This window comes from Myotis brandtii, unplaced genomic scaffold (assembly GCF_000412655.1).
Source record: "Myotis brandtii unplaced genomic scaffold, ASM41265v1 scaffold144, whole genome shotgun sequence".
Lineage (NCBI taxonomy): Eukaryota > Metazoa > Chordata > Mammalia > Chiroptera > Vespertilionidae > Myotis > Myotis brandtii.
Genome location: NW_005355159.1, coordinates 150,634 through 171,147, shown reverse-complemented (window position 1 = coordinate 171,147; position 20,514 = coordinate 150,634). Strand labels below are relative to the sequence as shown.

Genomic DNA, 20,514 nt, shown 5'->3' with positions numbered 1-20,514 from the left:
GGGTGCCCGGGGGGGGGAATGGTGGGGGGGGGGGGGTCAATTGGGGAAAAAGGAGACATATGTAAAACTTTAGACAATAAAAAAACAACAACACATATTTGTATGCATGATATTTGGACTTGTATATGGAACCAGTATTGTACCTAGTAATCACTGCTATTCTAACTGAAGTTAACCAGAAACCAAACAAAGGGAAAGCTTCAGGTATAACAAGGCAACACTTTCAATAAACCTTTTAAATTTAAAAAAAAAAAGCTCTTATTACCTTCATTGAAAAGAAGAACAGACCCAGAGGGAGGAAAATAATAACTTGAATATAAGGCAGAGTAAACAGCAGTCCAATCTGAATGAAGAATGCATGTAACAAGCCAAGCACTGCTGGTTGGAAGCCAGATCAGAAAGAAATGTGAATGCTACTATCTTAGATTATGGACAGGCGTCTGTGGTGAAAACTATCACAATAGTCTAGGCCAGGGGTGAGCAAACTTTTTCTGTTAAGGGCTTTGTGGGTGCTATGGTCTCTGTTATAACTACTCTACTCTGCCACTGGAGCAGGAGAGCAGCCATAGACAATACGAAAGGAATGAGTGTGCCATTTGTAATAAAACTTTACTTATAAAACAGACAGTGGGCTAGTTTGACCTGCAGGCCATAGTTAGCTGACCTCTGACCTAAGTGAAAGGTAAAGAAAGCCAGAACAAGGCAAACAGTGACAATGAAAGGCAGAATGAATGTAAGGATGCTAGAGAGGCTAGATGAAGGTGAGGAATCGTTACACACGCACACACACACGGACTTCCTCTGCCCTTGTGTTCTCCTCCAACTGCTGGTGGCCAAACTTGTCATCTTCATTTCCTCATATCTAATTCATTCCTCAACCTATGTCCTGGCTAACTATCTACTGAAGCTACTTTTATGAAGCCACCAATCATGTCCTGTCAAGATCAAATGACTCTGATTTATAGTGTCCTCTTCTTTCCTCATGGTTTCTAGTCCTTCCTAAAACTCTTCAATCTTTAAAACACTCATTCCACAGTTTGTTTCAGATTTAGTTCTCAGGAGGCTAGTCACTCTGCTGGCCTTCCTTCAAAGGAGATAAAATACTCTTATGATTTGGAAACTGTTTTTCAAATCATGATCTCATCGTCAGCGGGGGTTTTTCTGTGGAAGTCCTTTTTCCCTGGGCTGTAGAGGTGTCCCTACAGAGCCACTGTATGGCCTTCTGGAGGATGCATCAAGGTTTCATTGCTTCAGAACCAGTTCTGTATTGTTTGGTTTTAGAAATCCCCATTTCAGAATGGGCAGCATCAGTCTGCATGGTGAAGGACTTGGGCTTCAATTTCTCATAGAAGACTTTTAAATTTCTTTATATCCAGAAAAGTGGGTAGAAAAAAAATGTGTAGAATTTTTCTTGCCATCCTCTCACTGAGAGGGTAGACCTTCCACATTCTTAGCTTTACTCACAGAGCTCAATTCTTTGTCTTGTTTGGAACCAAAGTCATGTCTCCTGTCCCAGCGTGAGGTTAAAACCCCAGCCCCTGGATCCTAGCTCAGTAGCCAAACTATGGCCTGTTGCCTGTTTTTGAGTTAAGAATGGTTTTTATGTTTTTAAATGCTGGGCAAAGAAATCAAGAGAATAATATTTCATGAAATGTACATGAAAATTATATAAAATTCAAATTCTGGTGTCCATAAGTAACATTTTTTGGAATACAGTCACTATCATTTATGCATATATTGTGCTACAATGGCAGAGCTCAGTAGTTATGACAGAGGCCACATGGTCTGCAAAGCCTAAAATATTTACTATCTTGTTCTTTTTCTGAAAAAGCTTGCTGAACCTTGGCCTACCATCTGGGCCTATATTTAGTCCAAATCTTCTCTAGGCTTCAATGGCAAAAGGCATTCGTGGAGCTCAGCTGATAAGCATGCACAAGTGTACGAGACACTGTACTTCCTTCTTGAGTCTCTCTATTCTCTTGGCTTCGGGACATCACTTCTACTTTCCCTTTCATCTGCCTGTTCCCTCTCATTTTCCTTTACTAGCACCCTTTCCACTGTCCCCAATAGTTGTCCCTTTCTAAGGGTTTGGTCCTTGGCTCTCTTTTTTCCCTTAATCTGTATACTTTGCGCTAAGGCTAGAGCTTCTTATAGAGTGTAGATCACCTGGATTGTAATCATGTGGGTAATATTAAAACTGTAAGTTCCTGGGCCTGAATCCAGACCTACTGAATCAGAATCTCTGTATGTGGGGGCCCAGGAAACAGAATTTTTATACAAGTTCTCCAGGTTTATTTTTGCACACGAAAATTTTGGACCTAAGTAATCTCCTTCATTCTCACCATTTTAACAATCAGTGATGTGCTTATAATGAAAAGTTGTATTTCCAACTCTGCCCTCTCTCCTGAACTGTAGGTTCATATAGGAATTGTCTCTAGGCACCTCCATCTGAATCTCATAGGCATAAACTCAACATGCACAAAAGAAATCCTTCCCAAATCTACTCTTCCTCCTCTGTTCTCTGTTTTTTTGTGTGTTTTTAAAAAATATATATTTTATTGATTTCTTACAGAGAGGAAAGGAGAGGGATAGAGAGATAGAAATATCGATGAGAGAGAAACATCAATCAGCTGCCTCCTGCACACTCCCTACTGGGTATGTGCCTGCAACCAAGGTACATGCCCTTGACCGGAATCGAACCTGGGACCCTTCAGTCCGCAGGCCGACTCTCTATCCACTAAGCCAAACCGGTCAGGGATGTTTTCTGTTTTAATTAATAGTACCACCTTTCACCCTGCAGCCCAGGTCAGAAACCTGGGATCATTCTTAATTCTTCTCTTTCCTTTATTCTTCTTTGTAAATACTAGTATGACTTGCCTGGATCCCATCCATTTTCCCCAGCCACTACCCCTTGTTCTGGCTCTCACCTTCACATCTCCAGGACTATAATAGTCGACTTCTTACTACATGATGTCCTCACCTTTTCAAATCCACATTTCAGTTATCTTTCTAAATGCAAATTTACTATTACTCACTTGGATTTCGGTCATATTGCACAATACCAGGGGGCACTAGTACCTAGACTACAAAGTTTTCTAACTGGTACCTCCACTGTTCTCATTACCGATAGAAGGATCTGATATATTACTCCCCTTTGGTGGCTTTCCAATATCAGCAGAATAAAGTTTCAGCTCTTCACATTTCAGATGAGGCCTGCCCTGCTCCAGCCACTGCCAACCTCTAACCTACCCTCTGGCCTTCCAACCCCTCCCCCAGTTTGTGCTCCTTTCTTTTCTATAAGGATTCCATTTGTCCAGGATGCCCTTTCTCCCTTCACTGGCTCACCAAATTCCTCTGTCTTCTTTTTCCCCCAAAAAGTTGGCCAGGGTCCTGTGAGGAGATTTTCCTGAGTCCTCTAGGCAGAGGTGATCCTCCTCTCCTGCAGGCCAACTCTGACCTTGTGTCCGCCTGTGTTTATTGTTCACCTTTCCACTAGACTTTGAGTAACTCTTGCTAACTCTTTTATCCCCTAGACCTGGCACAAAATAGGTTGCTTGGTAGATGTTCCTGAAAGTGAAATGGGCCCAAATGACTTAAGGATGACTCTATAGTTGGAACCTGAGTACCTAGGAGTACAAAGGTAAAAGGCCTAAATCAGAAGGAGTAGGAAAATCAGAAGAAGGAACAGTTTAAGAGGGAAGGGGTGAGACAACGGTTTCTATAACAAACATACTGAGCTTAGGACTGTGGCAGAATATCCAGGTGGAGAAGTCCAATGGGAAGTGGAAATACAATATGCAAATTCCAGGGAAAGATCAAGCAGGACTAGTTATACTAGTAGATTTGGGGGACTCTGAAGCTATAATGGCTGATTTAATAACCAGGAGAGTATATTAATGCAAGAGAAAAAGGCAAAGAACATCATGAGGCAAGAAGAAAAAAAAGATGCCAGAAAAAGAAAAGTTGCTGAAGAAAAAGGTTAAGTACCAGGAAAATGCAATGTTAGGAAAGCCAAGGAAAACAGTTCCAAGAAGGAAGGGGATTACATTATCTAGGAATGACTGGGGATTATCTGGGTTGAAAATTACACTAAGGAAATTTTACATTAAAGAAAAATAAGTTTATGGAGAGTAGCTTTTTTACTCTAAGCAGTTAGTGCGCTTCTATGTAATTAAAGCAACCTAAATGATGGTTTCCCGAGTTATAAAGTTAAAAAGTTCAAACATCAAACTCTCTGGGGTTCTCCATTTACATATCCAGCATCAGAGACCACAGCACACCCATAGGGAGATCACGCAGCTCTCTGACTACACAGAGCCATTCAGAACAGCAGAGAGGAAAACAAAGTCAAGATCAATAAAATCTGATCTGCGTTATACCTGAAATAGGACCCAACTGTCCCATTTTCCCTAGCCATGGGAGAGGTTCTGGGCCAGGCTCAAAGAGGGACATCATGAGGTTTGATTTCTTCTTGCTGTCAGCTTGGGAGTAGAGCATTCCATGCCATTCAGGACTAGATGGAGAGAAGATGGAAAATCAAAATGTCAAGCCTGTGACTGTCAAGTTAAATAAGTCTAACCTGTGTTTTTCTCTTGAGTGGCATAAGCTTCAGCTTTGAAATCAGGTATATTACTTTTACTAAAGCCAAATCCTAAACCTGAAAATGCATACTGCTGCCCCCTAATATCACCATTCCTCTGGGACATGTATTTTTATTCAATTATATAGATATGGAACTCAAAAGCAATTATTTATTTATTTGTTTATTTATTTTAAGCCTCACCCAAGGATATTTTTCCATTGATTTTTAGAGAGAGTGGAAGAGAGGGAAAGCCCAAGAAATATCAGTGTGAGAGAAATATATCGATTGGTTGCCTCCTGCACGTGCCCCGACCAGGGCCCCAGCCAGGGAGGAGCTAGCAACTGAGGTAGGAGCCCTCGACTGGAATCGAATCTGGGACCCTTCAGTCTGCAGGTCGACACTCTATCCACTGAGCCAAACCGACTAGGGCAAAAGCAGTCGAGAGGGAAAGCCCAAGAAATATCAGTGTGAGAGAAATATATCGATTGGTTGCCTCCTGCACGTGCCCCGACCAGGGCCCCAGCCAGGGAGGAGCTAGCAACTGAGGTAGGAGCCCTCGACTGGAATCGAATCTGGGACCCTTCAGTCTGCAGGTCGACACTCTATCCACTGAGCCAAACTGGCTAGGGCAAAAGCAGTTTTAAAAGAGAAAAAAATCACAAGGGCAGGAGGCAGCTGCAGGGGTGGTGGGGAGTAAGGGCTGCGATCTATTGGTCTTTTCAGCTGCCTCCATGAGTCATTCACAGCAGCACCAACACAGAGAAGACCTTGTAACAAAAGGCACAAAGCCATCACCCAGCTCTGCTCCCAATTCGCAAAGGGCACCAGGTGATTCTCATTTTCAGAGCCAGTGCAAGTAAGTTTGGGTACCAAGAAATACAGCAAACCAATACCTAAAAAGAGCTACATTCTTCTTTTTGTGCTAATTTTAACTCAAGCAGAAATGGAGCCATGCTTCCTCTGATCTCATATCAGTCTATCCCAGGCAATGGCCAGAAAAAGCTCAGTCACCTCTTCTTTTCTAACAACAGGTATTATAGCAAGGGAAGCAGGTAGCTTTGCAAATTTGAGACTGCAGTGAATGTAGAAGCTAGAAGGGCTTTCCTCTGAGGGAAGAAATACAGCAGAGTGGTTACAAGCATGGACTCTGGAGTAAAAATCCATAGGTAAGAATCCTGGCTCTTCCATTTACTAGTCATGTGACCTTGAGCAAGTTCCTTGACCTCTTAAGCCTCAGTTTCTCATCTACAGAATGGGAATAATATCAATACCTCCTATGTAGTGTATGTGAGAGATTAAATATGTTAACGTATATAAGGAGCCTAAGGAGTGCTTGGCATATGGTAAAAGTTCAATCAATTTTATCAGCATCTTTTTTCATTTAATTCTACCTCCTCATTTTGTAGCTGAGGAGTCTGTGAACACTGCATAAGATCCTAATAGCAAGTTGGTAGCATTGCTATAACTGAATCTAGGTTCCTAGATAAAATAGAAGAAAACTTCTATAATCTAAAAGCAATATAATTAAAAGGCTTTTTTACTTAATCTAGGGTTGGGGTGGGAAATGTCTGGCCCGAGGGCTGTGTAAGGCCCTCAAAATCATTTGGTCTGGCCCTGCCAAGGCATGAGGAGTGAGTTAATTAAATGTTTGACCAAATATAGCAGGCTAATTTTTAAGTTGATAATTTTGTATGGCCCCCGAATGATGTTATAAATATCCAAATGGCCCTTGGCAGAATAAAGGTTCCCCATCCCTGCTCTAGGGGATAATTTAAAGAGCAATTTAGAAGGTGATGGTAGGTGGGAAGGGTATGGCAGGGAGAGGAAAAAGGAGACAAGGACCTTTCTATTTCTTTCAGAAAAGTTTGGGAAAACTTCACTTTGTTAATTGATTCTCCCTTTCACTCAACCAAAGGAAAATAACATTTCTTACCCTAGCTGAACTATTGCTACCATTCCTTCCACTTTTAGGCTGCCATGGAGCAGGACACAGAAGTTGGGTATTTTGCCTGCAATTTGATTGGCTGAATTTTCATCTTCATTATCATCAGTTATGCCAGTACCCACCTCGTCACCTTCTGTGAAAAGAAGAGAAAACAGGTCAGACTGAGATGTGCTACAAAAATCCAAACTGCAATTATACTGTTGGCTGTTTCTAGCCTTGGAAGGAAAGTAAATGGATTTATAAAAGAAAAACTCATATTCTGGTGTTCCTATATCCATATAAAAATCAGTTTTCACATGTTTATGAATTCCATTTATATGAAACATCCAGAAGAGGCAACTCTATAGAGACAGAAAGGACATTAGTGGTTACCTGAGGAAGATGAAGGGCTTAGGGGTTTTAAAATTCTGATTCTAAAATGAACTGTGGTGATGGTTGCACAATTCTATAACTATACTAAAATGTACTGATTTGTATACTTTAAATGGGTGAAATGTCTGGTATAAGAATTACATTTTAGTGAAGCTGATACACGCAAAAATTAGCTTTCCACAGCTTCTACTAGGACACTCAGCTAGGTGCTCTCTGGGGGTTTCACGTACCTTCTAAACAAAACCACATATTCAGAGATAGCAAGAGTATTCTCAACTGACAGCCTTCAGGAGCACATGGAGGCGAGCCTCCCCCCCACCCAAGATGAAGAGTGTTACTCCATAAACTTTTTGATCTGACTCTCCAACACCAGGTTCTCTCATGCACTCTGCTGACAAATGGATCTTCCTACAATTAACTTCTCTTTGGAACTATCTGCCCACTCAATCTTATGCAAAGACTTTTTAATTCAATAGGAAGAATTTGCCCAGTTTACCTTGACATTCAAAAGCCCTTAAGACATGGCCCCATTCTGCCTTCCCACACTTTTCTTTCCACTGTTCCCCTACATAAATTCTTCATTTTGTCCACTTTCTTGGCAATATATATATGGGCATGCAGAATCCCTGCCTCCTTTCCCGCCATCTCTAGGCCTTAGAAGTAAGGAAAACTTGGATATCAATATTAATATCAAGAACAATAAAGTAAATTATGAACAATAATCACTATAAGCCATCTTTGGGCATATTTCAAGATTCCGTCTGTGCATGTGTGATTGAGGGTTATGGAATAGCCAATTTTACAACTGAGACAACCGCCATCAACTGAATGTGATCATAACTCAGTAAGTAGAAACCTGACTGACTACATATGCTTCTTGGAGAGAGCTGGTGAACATAAAGTGGATGGTCAGCCTAGAACAGAGAAAAGAGAAGTTTCAAGTGCTAGAGACTAACATTCTCCATAGGGATGTTTAATTTGGGGGACATGACTTTATAGTTCCTGGAGAGCTTTATTCTATAGTAATAAAAAGCCTCCCAAGGGGCTGGATTCTTCCATTTTATTACACAGTATTTACTGAGTATCACTGGTAGAGAACAGGTGTAGTTTCTCCCCTTATGGAGCTGTATTTCACTCCATATTTATCAGGCAACCTCTAAGAATCACTTTGGCTTCCTTGCCATGCTTCTACCAGGAAAGGCAGAGCCTTGGATTAGGGACAAAGCATTGTCATCTCTAAAGAGGACCTCCACTGTAAATTAATAAAGCAATACACAATAAATATGTGTCAAATGCTTTCCACAGTGTAAGGCTGCAGAATTAGTTTTCTAGTAGAAGAGGCAATATTCCATTTTTAAAAAATTCAATCCAAACCAATCACTATTCCTTTCCCTAAAACTCTGCAAAATGGGCTATTCTATTATCTGACACTTAAGAATAACTTTAGACAATAAGATACTTCATATGTATCACTGAACAGGAAGAGAACTCACCTTTGTTAAGTGCTATAGGTAGGACCAGATGTCTGGACAGAACTGGAGGACTGGAAATATCAGCTATATCAATAAACCCCACTATTTCCAAATCTGAAAAGGATAAATCAACATAGAATTAATTAGTTCTATAGGAAAGTACATTATTTTCTATGTACTAGATTTCATAAACACAATGTTTAATTTAGATATGGAATTCAAGTATGATGGGTAGGAAGGTTATTAGAAGTCTTCCTAGATAACTAACACATTTTCATTTAAGTAGCTCAGAAAATAAGAATAATTATCCTTATTTAATGAATTTAAATTAAATTATATGACAAATCAGCTAAACTTTATTTTTTATGAGGGTAGATCCTCAGCCAAAGCAAAAGGTAAAGGCCAAATCCCTCTATATCATCAGGGATTTTTCAAGCCCACCAGGCCTCATAGTCAAACACTTCCACAACTCCAACCAAGCAACCTTGGAGGGTAAAGCTATTCTGAGAAAGAAATACATTCCCTGCAAAATCAAGCTAGCAGTCTAAATATGACAATGGTTTCTTTGTTTTAGAGAGGCCTATTAAAGACCAAAAATATTTGTTGGAAACATAAAATAAGTAAAAAATAAAAGTTGTAACCCAAAATACTTTTTAAAAGTTTTAAGGTTTTTTCCCCCCTGATCATATAAATAGTATAAAAGCCTGGAAAACACTAAAAATTCTAAAGAAGGAAACTAACATTACTCATTATTTATCATCAAAGGAAACCTCTATTAATATTTTATTGGCCCTGTCCGGTGTTGCTCAATGGTCAGACAGTCAGTCTGGGGACCAGGGTTTTGGGTTCCATTCCCAGCCAAGGGCACATACCTGAGTTGCAGGTTCATCTCTGGCCCGAGTCGGGGTATATGCAGGAGACAACTAATCAATGTGTCTCTCTCACATTGATGTTTCTCTCTCTCTCCTCTTCCCTCCCTCCCGTCCACTCTCTCTAAAAGAATCAATGAGAATTAACAACAACAAATATATATATATTTGTATGTGTGTACACACATACAGTGTATGTATGTGTGCATATATATATATATACACACACACACACACACACATATATTTTACTGAATTGCTTTTCAGTCTTGTAGGCATATAAACACACTCATATTTTCAAAACAATTAAAAAAAATCAGGCTTGTGGAGTGTACACTGTACTTGTAAGACTCAGGAAACTGCTTTTCTGGAGATTTGCCTTCATTACCTTCTTTAGCTGAATGACAAATGAATCAGCAAAAGCAGCTACATATTTTTCATTTGAGTAGAAAAGGGTTTAAGTATAAGCTATTACCAAGATCATGGACTAAAAGTTTATTTACATAGGAAAGAAAGACCTATTCAAAGTTACTCATCCAAAATAGATGGGAGGGAATCTAACTGAAGGTTTGACATAGCTTAATACACGGTTGTCTCGTCACAATGAGAGATGGATGCCCTACTTCCAGATAGCCAGGAGCTAAATGCACAAAAAATAAAAAGCCTGTGCTTAGTCCTTCACTCTAAAACTCCTTAAAACTGTACAGCCAAGCCCTGGCTGGTTTGGCTCAGTGGATAGAGTGTTGGCCTATGGACCAACGGGTCCCAGGTTTGATTCTGATCAAGAGCACATATCTTGGTTGCAGGTTCCTCCCCGGCTCAGGCCTTGGTCAGGGTGTGCAGGCCCTGTGTGCAGGAAGCAACCAATTGATGTATTTCTCTCACATCGATGTTTCTGTCTTTCCCTCTCTCTTCCACTCTCTCTAAAAGATCAATGGGAAAATATCCTTGGGTGAGGATTAACAAAAAAACAACACCTGAACAGCCAAGAATGAAATGAACATTTACTGTGCACTTAATTTTAAATTTTAGACATCTGTTGATTGGTTACCTAGTCAACATCTACTAAGCATCTGACACTATGCTAGGCACTGAGGGTGCAATGGTGACTGACACCGGGATGGTTTAATGTGTACCCACAGCTCAAGGAGTTCACCCTCCAACAGGAGACAACTCTCCTCTCTACTGTTCCTTGTTACTTTTGACTCTTCGCTTTGCCAATCTTAGCTAAGCCCAGCACTGGCAACATGAACCAGGTAAAAGCAGTGCCACTTCACTTTCTTTCAGTCATAATATAAGCAGCGGGGCTAGAGAGGTACAGAGCTGAGATTTTAGAGACCATCACCTACAGATTCCACTCACTTAGCCAGAAAGAACTAGAGGAAGTGTCTTGTCCAGGGCCACGCAGGAAGTGTCACTCAGCCAAGTCTAGAAGCCAGCCCTTCATATCTGACCTCAATTATGATGCTAAGTAACGTTAGTATCTATTAAGAATTACCTCAAGGATTTCAATGCTCATGAATCTGGCCATGATTTCCAACTCTAGAATTTGGGGTTATTATCTAGGATTGGAGATTAATTCATGACCTCACCATCACCACAAAGGGCTACTAATCTGCTACCCCTTAGGCAATGCATCCTCCCATCCAAAGTGTATAACTGATGATGACAGCATCCTCGTATCAGAATTTACATTTCTTTTTAACTATCTTGGATAGAGAGGAGTAAAAGTCAAAAGTTAGGAAAAAGTTAGGATAATAGAAGAACTAAGAAGGAAGTTTTAAAAAAAGTTACCTGTGTTAATGACTTTAGGGATAGGATCGATTTCCTCATCTACAACAAAAGGCTCTGGCCTGGGGAAGACTTGCACATCTGCAGTTAGGTGGCCACACTTGAGAACAGCATGGAAAGGCGTGTATGCCAGATCTATCAGTTTTCTAGAATATGATGATTAATTATTATAGGAAGAGTAAGATGATACATATAATATTTTTCAAGTAATTTTTTCAAGATGCTAAGTTGTTTTCCCTTTGAGTTGACTCCAAAACGATGTGACCATTTTGAAACAGAACAAAATCTGACATTTTTGGTGAAGCAATTTCAATTTTGAAAAGTCCTAAAGCAAGTTAATCTTTGAAATTGCCGAGTCATTGTAAGGAAGTCAACATAGATTTAGTCATGTTTAATTCAAAAGGGAATGAACTTTTAAAAATCACTTCTACCAAGCATTTTATCTGAAAAATGTGAAACTTGGGGGAAATGAAATGACACAATTAGAAATAGTAAAATACATATTATTGCTGGATATCAAATTACAATGGATTGTAAGAAGGCAAAAAAAAGCTCTAAGTACATACTCACCCAAACATAGACTGAACATTTTTCAAGCATAGGGGGCCATCAATAGTAAAAATCTGCCCTTCACCATTGTTTAAATCTATGAGACGTTCAAGGCAATCCAAGGAGTCAGTGCTCTGAAGCTACAAAGCAAAAACAGTTGAGTTGTTTAAAGTAGCACAAAATGCCAGATTATTAACAGCACACAAGGTCATACCCATCACAGTAACACAGGCAATAAATATAATGGAGATGATTTTGAGGCAGAAGAGTAAGATGCTAGAGAAATTCCTTGGCAAGTAGAATATGGAAAACTGAGACAATATAATTAAGCAAGGCCAAACAATCTGAGCAACTTACAGCTAGCTAATGAATCATAAGGTTTTACCTTCCCTAACCAAGGAAAATGGTTTACATAATTCAGACTGTCCTGGGACAGAATGGCCTTGGTCAGGTCCCTCTTCAATGACGTTCTTGATGACATTTTTTAAAAATCAAACTAACCAGAAAATAACCCCTGACTTCTTTATGCTCATTTTGATGAATCAACTTATTGAAGGACACACCTGAGAAGCTAATGAATATTCTGTTAAGTCCTTCCCCTGAGATCTTCCCTAGGATTCCTGCAGGCTAGAGAGAATAAAAGCCTCAACGCAAAGGAAGAAGAGTGTGCTCTCACAAGAGCATGCTGTGGCCTTGTATCTTTGCTGTTTTTCTCCTAAACTCTAAGGGACCCCATGAGACGTGCAACCAGGAGAGCATTGGGCAGTGGCAACTAGACCCAGGCTAACCCCCTGAACCTGTCTCCAAGGACCACTTTTCTCTGAATTTTCTTCTCCTATTGCTTTTCCTACCTTAAGCCCTCCCTTTGTTTCACTGTCTCCAGCTTTAATAAACATACTCTCAAAAACATCTATTGCTTTTCCTACCTTAAGCCCTCCCTTTGTTTCATGTCTCCAGCTTTAATAAACATACTCTCAAAAACACCTGGACTCGCATTGTGAAATCTTTCCTACTCAAAGTCAAGAACCTGCACTTTACCAGTAGGCCCTAGGCCAGACTTGTCTGGTAACAATTTAACAATGTGAGCAGGAAAACAACTATAACAATTTTGATTCAAAGTTACCAAAGAGGAAATGTCATATAAAATGATACCAATAGAGCTATTTAATTCAGATGTAGTTTTGCAAAGATTCTCAGAGATGACCACGGTTGGTATTGACATAGTATCTTTCCTCCAAAGTATTTCTAACATCTTTGGTAAGTACCATTATCATCTACATTTTATAGATAAAAAACTGAGATGAAAATAGCTTTCCTGATGAAAATAGTATAACCAGGAAATAGAGTTTAATAAAACATACATCAGAGTAATGTTACTTTACCAAAAAAATCAAAGCATACTCCTATCAATATTTCTGGCGGAATAGACTTAAGAATTCCTAAACGATGGAAATATCCAACATTTAAAAGAACATTTCAGCATCTGAAGAGTCTTGATGGGCAGTAGGATGGTTAACAACTCTAGCTATATTTCCTAAAATGGAGCAGTGCTTTTAACTTTCAAAGAGCATTTGAGCTCTAGGGTCTTTTCAAAGATAACTGATCAGCCTCAGCTGAAACCAATGGAGTTCAATGTTATAGTATCTGCAATATAATACTAAGGGGATATACATACTAAAAAATAAACCGAGTCCTAAAATATATCTAATCAAACTGGAAAGAACTTAGTAAAAAGCATTACCTCCTCCAAATTTGCCATACACATGATGTATAACTTAGATGGGAAGGGAAAAGGTAGTGGGAACCTGTTGCTCTCACTTCGTTGATTGTGAGTAGCTAGGGAATGCCGCAGTGACCCTCTACCAATGCCAAGACAGCCATCTGTCACCAGAACAACCTGTTTGCAAAAAGTGAGAGAAGGTTTATATATAAAATAACATACTCATTTAAAGCAACCTCATTTAGCAATTTCATTTCTAATTGCATATATACTGAAAAATCTACCTCTGCAAAGATATAAGCAACTATGTGAATAAATCTCAAAAATATTCTGTCAAGTGAAAGATGACAGATACATTGTATAATTCTATTTATGTAAGTTTTAGAACAGGTAAAACAAAGCTAAGAAAAACCAAACAGGGGTTGTGGGCATGGGGGGATACTGACTAGAAAGAGGCATAAGAAAACTTTGGGGGGAAATGGAAGTGTTCTATGTTTTTGACTGGAGCAGTGGTTACATAGGTATATGCATGTGTCAACACTTAATGAACTGTGTACTTAAGATCTATGCAATATACTGTATTTTATCTAATTAAACCTTTAAAAAAGCACCTACCTATGAAAACTTTAAAAAGGACAAAAACATTCATAACTAGCGCTTAGTCAATTGTACTAAAATTAGAATCCTATCTCTTAGATAAGGAGGTGGCACCTAAGGCACCGATGTGAAAAAATGGCACGAGGGCTTATTTTATGTTTCCCTAGAGATTAGCAGCACAGAAGTCTGAACCTTGACACTTTATTTTTAAAGATGACAAACTCTACCCTTGGTCAGCTAGAATAACAACTGCATTAAAAATACATTTATTAAAACCACTTAAACATATTTTTATTGATTTCAGAGAGGAAGGAAGAGGGAGAGAGAGATAGAAACATCAATGATGAGAAAGAATCATTGATTGGCTGCCTCCTGCAGGACCCCTACGGGGGATGAAGCCCGTAACCTGGGCATGTGCCCTGACCGGGAATTGAAACATGACCACCTGATTCATAGGTCAGCACTCAACCACTGAACCACACTGGCCAGGCTATTAAAAACCATTTAACCACATGTGTACAAGACCTTTAAAATACATTCTTAATCAACCTGTAATTTGAAAAACCCTTCAAAATATCCTAATGAGAGACTATAATTACAAATCATTTTTCTTTTCTTCATTGCTTCAAAGCAATCCTGTGGGGGGCAGCCTTTTCCAAGCATTTCAGAGAAGAATTATCTTAGCTCTCCTAGTAACTTGATAATACAGGCCAGTAAGGAAGTATTAGGTGGTCGTACCATGTGAAGTAACAAGATTGGCACCTACTTCTAAAACCCAAGAATGCTTACTTCATAGAGGTCCCCTGGAGCAATGTCATCTTTTGGGAAGATAGTCAAATTGATTACAAAGTAATTTCCTCTTCTAGGTACCAAAAATTGCTATTTAATGATTTACTTCTGCCACTAGTTTCTTCAATACTGTATGATGAAATATTTCATGGAATGTCAAAATGAGACAGATTTTACTCAAATAATAAAGACACAGTCCAGCTATCTCAAAGGTTGGTTAAAAAAATTCCACATTAAAATAAATATTTGACAGTAATTGATTATAAAAATAATCACTAATAACTTCCACCTTTAGTCCAGTGTTTTGAATTGTTCACCCCAAAACTCATCAAATAAGTTAAAGTGGATTCAGGTCCAGCCCTTGTCCTCAGGGTACAATACATCTCTAATTCAGATTCTTCCTTTTTGCAAAGGAAGAAAAAACAATAAAAGGCAGAAGTCTTTCTGGTGCACAAATTCTCTGAATTTCTTCTCTAAAACTACTGAAGACTATCATACGGAGGAGACTTGACTTTGTGTGGTAGGGCACACAATATACAGATGAGGTATCATAGAATTGTACACTTGAAACCTATATAATTTTATTAAACAATGTCACCCCAATATATTTAATTAAAAAAATAAAACTACTGAAGAAATAGCAAATGAAATTGTGCTACTTGCTAGCTTCCAGTTCAGAAGATACTGACAATAAAACTTCATTTATTTAGTATATGGTTAGGAAATTAGATATTCTGTTTGCATGGATTTACCAAATAAATAATGTTTATGAAGTAAGGTGCCAAACATTTTTATTTCTGAAAATAAATTAATTAAAAGGCATTTACTAGCTTTTTTTTAGCAAGGGTCCACTAAAGTATTTGATTTAACCTTTTAGCAGTAGCTCAGGGTCTTCATTAACCCATTAGTTCATACTCTATAAAACAGGGTAGTTTTACAGCAAAAAAACCCAAACGATTTTTAAAAAGTTGGGTATATTGATATATAATTTACACGCAATAAAATTCACCCTTTTTAGTATACAGTTCTGAAAAATGCTTTTAGTGATGTAACCACTTCTGCAATCAAGATAAAGACCAGTTCCATCATTTCCCGTATTTCTTTGCCCTTCATTTAGGAAGAGTAGGTCAACCCCTACCTTTCCCTTACCCACAGGCATAAATACCAGTGATGCCACTGACACTAATGAGGAAGCCTGTGTTTGACCCTAAAATACAAATCATACACTATGGTCCATTGCCTGTTTTTGTAAATACAGTTTTACTGGAACACAGCATGGCCATTTATTTACTTATTACCTATGGCTGCTTTCATGCTATGATAGCGAAGTTGAGGAGTTGCCACGGACACCTGCAAAGCCTAACACAGGAAAAGTTTGCTGACTTCTGTTGTAGACTACAGTATTATAATTTTCCTCTTAGCACCTTTCTTAAAATATGCTACCACTTTTTAAAGCACCTGTGTATAGCAAACTTCCAATTCTCTTTTTCAGCTACTATTCTGCTCTGATTTGATGCTAATATGGACCTACTATAGACTCTAAGTAAAGGGCAACTGATTTCCTGACATTCATACTCCTCACTTTTTAGATAACAGATAGTTAAGATGGTTAAAAGTTGGCTGAGTAAATGCTACATTGAGATAATGAAGATAGACTACATTGTACTGATGTTTAAAATTCTATCACTCAAAAAATCAAAATCACCCCTTCTAGAGAGTGTTCTAAAATTCCACTGTGGGCCCTTTGTATTTTACACAAATAATACTAGTTTTCAAGAAGTCAATTTACTAGGAGGATGCTTTCTTTAAGGCACAATTATGCTGCTTTCTGAGCATATTAGCGTTGATTTAGTGCCTTCTTTTAAAAAGATACCACAAGCATATAACATAGTTTGTAGAAATTACATTGCATGCTGTATTAGAGCTTAAAGAAAATGAAAGCACCTCAGTGGTTAATGTTTTTAACTTAGAGCAATGAAAAAGAATTGATAATTACCTGGCAAGGAATTGCACCACCCCATTCTTGCTGAACAATGTTGCAAACACCAACTAATGCAGACTCCAAGCAGGTTTTATCATAATCATCCATATTACTTAGTGCTTCCTAATTGAATAAAAGATAAAATTGCTCATTTTAATTTGTTATCAGAAAACAACATAAAAGCATGCATGTTACATAGGAGACATTGTTTCTAAGAGTTCCAAAGCATAGGTTCTTAAAAACAGTAAAACAGACTTCCTCAGTTATAAAGGATAATGAAAAGAGGTTCCCTTCATTCTGTCCTCTTTATCAGGTGAGAGTGAACAGCTCACCAAGTTCATCTTTCTAAGTGGACCTTGAAAGAAATAATTAAGCACTTTTAAATACATCACAAAAATGCCAACATTTACTGAGAACTAACTATATCCTAAATACCATTCTAGGCACTTTACATGCATTTACTCATCACAACACCCTACCCATTTTTTTAAAAAAAGAATAATTTATTTATTGTGAGAGAGAGGGAGAGGGAGAGAGAAACATCAATGTGAGAGAGCAACATATATGATAGGCTGCCTCCTGCATGCTCCCCACCGGGGATTAAGTCCATAACCTGGGCATGTGCCCTTGACCAGGAATCTAACTGGCAACTTCCTATTGCATGGGATGACTCCCAACAAACTGACCTACACTGGCCAGGGCTTAAACTATTTTTTAAAATGAGGAAACTAAGGTACAGAATAATTAGGTAACTTTCCCAGGTCTCATGCCTAGAAGTGTCAGAGTCTAGATCTGAACCCAGTCAGTCTGACTCCAGGACTCCAGGTCTTAACAATTACTCTGCACCACCTACTTTAAGAGTTCTCTAACTTTTAGAACTGCTGGAGATCCAAAATCCTTAGTTTACTCACTTATAAGAAATCAAGTGCAATAAAAAAAAAAACAAAAATTGAGTCACTTAGAAAAAGTTAGATAAAAAATAATGATTTAACAAAATTTTATTACTTACACTTTAAAAATCAAACTACACTGACCCTGGATTTCTAAACTGCCTAGCAATTATTAAACTATTCAATTTAATTTCACAAACACTTATTGGCTGATCACTATGGGTAAGGCACTGTGCTAGACTCTGCTGGAAATATTAATGAACGTTAGGGAATGGGCCACTACATCCTGAGAGAATTCCAGGAAACTAAGAGAAGAAAACAACTCACAGCTCTAACTCATAACCCTACCAAAGACATAAAACCTACCAGTTGTGAATCCTTGTCTTATAGCTATACTTAGATATTATACCCATAGACTTACCCATTCAATAATTCCAAGTTCTAAATATTCAGTACAATATGATAACACTTTTTGCTCCCTATCAATTTGGACCTTGTACATACAATAACTCATTCCTTTTTATACCTGTAGGGTGTTATAATCTCTTGTGAAGGGAACCATCAGCTCCCAGAGTGATGAAAAAACCACCAGGGCTGTAAACTCAAGCTTGTAATTCGTGGCCATGTGCTCAAACAGCATTGTCAAACCGTGGGCTGCTAGGTGCTTGCGCTGATATTCTTCAGACCCCTCAACAGATACAGGTCGGGTCATGGAAAGGGATACATCCATTACCACCACTGTTGGCATGATGAAAATGAGCCCAATGTTCCCAATCAGAATGCAGACAGACAGCTATAAATAGAAAAATGCTGTAGAAAATAAATATGGTTAGGTTATATGTCATGGAGAGTACAAAGTCTCCCCCGCCCCCCACCATAATTTTAACCAAACTTTCCAGAAATGAGTGGAGGCAAACTCCATTTAAGTGAGGTGAGGGCAAATCTAGAGAATTCAGTGGGAGGGAAGCAAGCAAGCAATCACCCACTAAATGGCTATAAATCAAGAATGGCCTTAAGTATTTCTATTAAAAAACACACACAAACATTAAATTCGGGTAGTCCTTGACTGTCACAGTTCCAAATTTTATACAACTTAATATAACACACACTCCTACATCCTCTCTCCAACACTTAATTTATTAAAGGACATTTCTATTTGTCACATTGTGGCGCTTTTTGACAATCAGTCAGTCTTTGGGCACCATCACTATCTTAATTGATATAACAGTACAGTGCAAATGTTTAATTATCTTGTTACTTGGTGTCACCCCCCCCCATCTTTTTAATTAAAATGAATGCAAAATATAAAAATGAAAGGGCCAGAAAAATCATAATCCAAAATAGACAAAGCTGGAAATCATTAAACATGACAAAAGCAAGACTATTAGCCTCAGTATTATTTGTTGAATGTAAACAGGCAACAAGGCTTTAACTGGGAAGGAAAAGAACGAAGTTAAAGAGTATGTATGACAGCTGGCATTATCTCATGAAACAGTGTATAAGAGTCAAAATGTAGAAGAAATGGAGAAAACAAAAAGTTCTTTAAAATTATGGATTGAGAATTAGCACAAAGAAAACATTTCTGGTCTCAAAAATAAAGAAAAAAGTTCACAGATACACAGACCTGCTCTTGGGAACACAGCTTGCTGCTACTCTATTATTAAGCAAACTATAGTCTAATGACACAATAAAATATCATATAAATAAATGACACATGTAGATATCAGAAATATTTATATAAAGTGTTAGTGAGAAAAGCAGGTCACAGGATCGTATGTATATATACAAAAATAGTTTCATAATTTCAAACTTCAATGTTTCTAATTTACACCTTTCTTTACTATATTTTACGAAAAAGGTAGAAACATTAATACATATATCTTTCTGTTTAATTGCTATTAAAATTAAAAAAAAAATAATTTCCAGGGGGCGCTGAGTAATATTTTTTCTGGAAAGGGGGCGGTAGGCCAAGTAAGTTTGGGAACCACTGGGTTAGACATTTAATGTTCACTAATTTCTTTTTTGGAACTTACTTCAAAACACCTAACAGTGGCCAGACTGCTTGTTTTGGTACAATTTCCAACTGCAAATGTGTGATATTTTAAAAGTCCATGTGCAAATAGGCTGCAAGGGGTGGGGAGGCATGGACTCAGAATATATTGGTTCATGGAAACAATGTTATAAATGAGGGCCAGGGACTGAGTCAGGTAGGAAAAACCTCTTTAGCACATAATGAATGGCCTGAGATACATTTCAAATACAATAATGCCTCATGTATCCAATATCAATAAAGACTAAACTAGAGATATAAAGTACATTTCCAGACTTTAGAATTCTAAAATATTTAACCATTTTGATAGAAAAAATTAAATTGTGTATTCCTCTTAAACATTGTGTGCTAAACGTATAATTCACATCTTACGATGACTTGACATCACCACTCTAAACACCAACAATTGCCCAACCAATTGCTACCCTGATGTTTCACTTATAATAGCATCCTCCAAGTGTGTGATGCGGAACACTGTTCTGGAAGGGTCTTCCAAGAAAAATGAGTTCAGGCCTTATTACAGAAGCCGAGTACTATAGCAAAGAATCCAATGTAATTTGCTAACCCTGTGTTTCCCATTTAACCCTTCTTTATGTAATTACTGTTAAGGCCCGACAGAATAGTATAGTGGTTCCCAACCTTTTTCTTGGCCATGCCCCACCTAAGTATCTCTAAAATCCTGATGCGCCCCCTGTGACATATAATTCTTATTCAAAAAGTGAACTCCTATTCACGTGGAGGAAGCCTTAAAGCCCATTAACTTGGTCTAAACAAGCTTCCAAAGAACATGGCATCCATGAAAAAGAAAAATAAAGGAACGAAAGAGCAGTTTAAGTACTGAGGAAGAAATCACTAAGAAACTGTTGAAAAATAATAATAATATGAAGTGATATGAAAAAATAGCAAA

General features: G+C 38.2%; 1 protein-coding gene across 3 annotated transcripts in view; it reads right to left on the bottom strand.

Moving 5' to 3' along the window:
- The window catches only part of VWA9 (von Willebrand factor A domain containing 9), a 31,033-nt gene that overhangs the window by 9,820 nt on the left and 699 nt on the right, over positions 1–20,514 (bottom strand). For all 3 annotated transcript variants that reach the window (XR_001361071.1, XM_014535438.1, XM_005861041.2), the window contains exons 2-9: positions 18,084–18,367; positions 16,683–16,790; positions 13,322–13,477; positions 11,602–11,720; positions 11,035–11,177; positions 8,393–8,485; positions 6,516–6,660; positions 4,380–4,513 (exon numbers count right to left, since the gene is read on the bottom strand). Coding sequence is in view for 2 of the 3 variants with exons in the window: in XM_014535438.1 (XP_014390924.1) it covers positions 4,380–4,513; positions 6,516–6,660; positions 8,393–8,485; positions 11,035–11,177; positions 11,602–11,720; positions 13,322–13,477; positions 16,683–16,790; positions 18,084–18,305 (1,120 nt within the window). In the remaining variant the exon portion in view is untranslated. The remainder of the gene's footprint in view (positions 1–4,379; positions 4,514–6,515; positions 6,661–8,392; positions 8,486–11,034; positions 11,178–11,601; positions 11,721–13,321; positions 13,478–16,682; positions 16,791–18,083; positions 18,368–20,514) is intronic.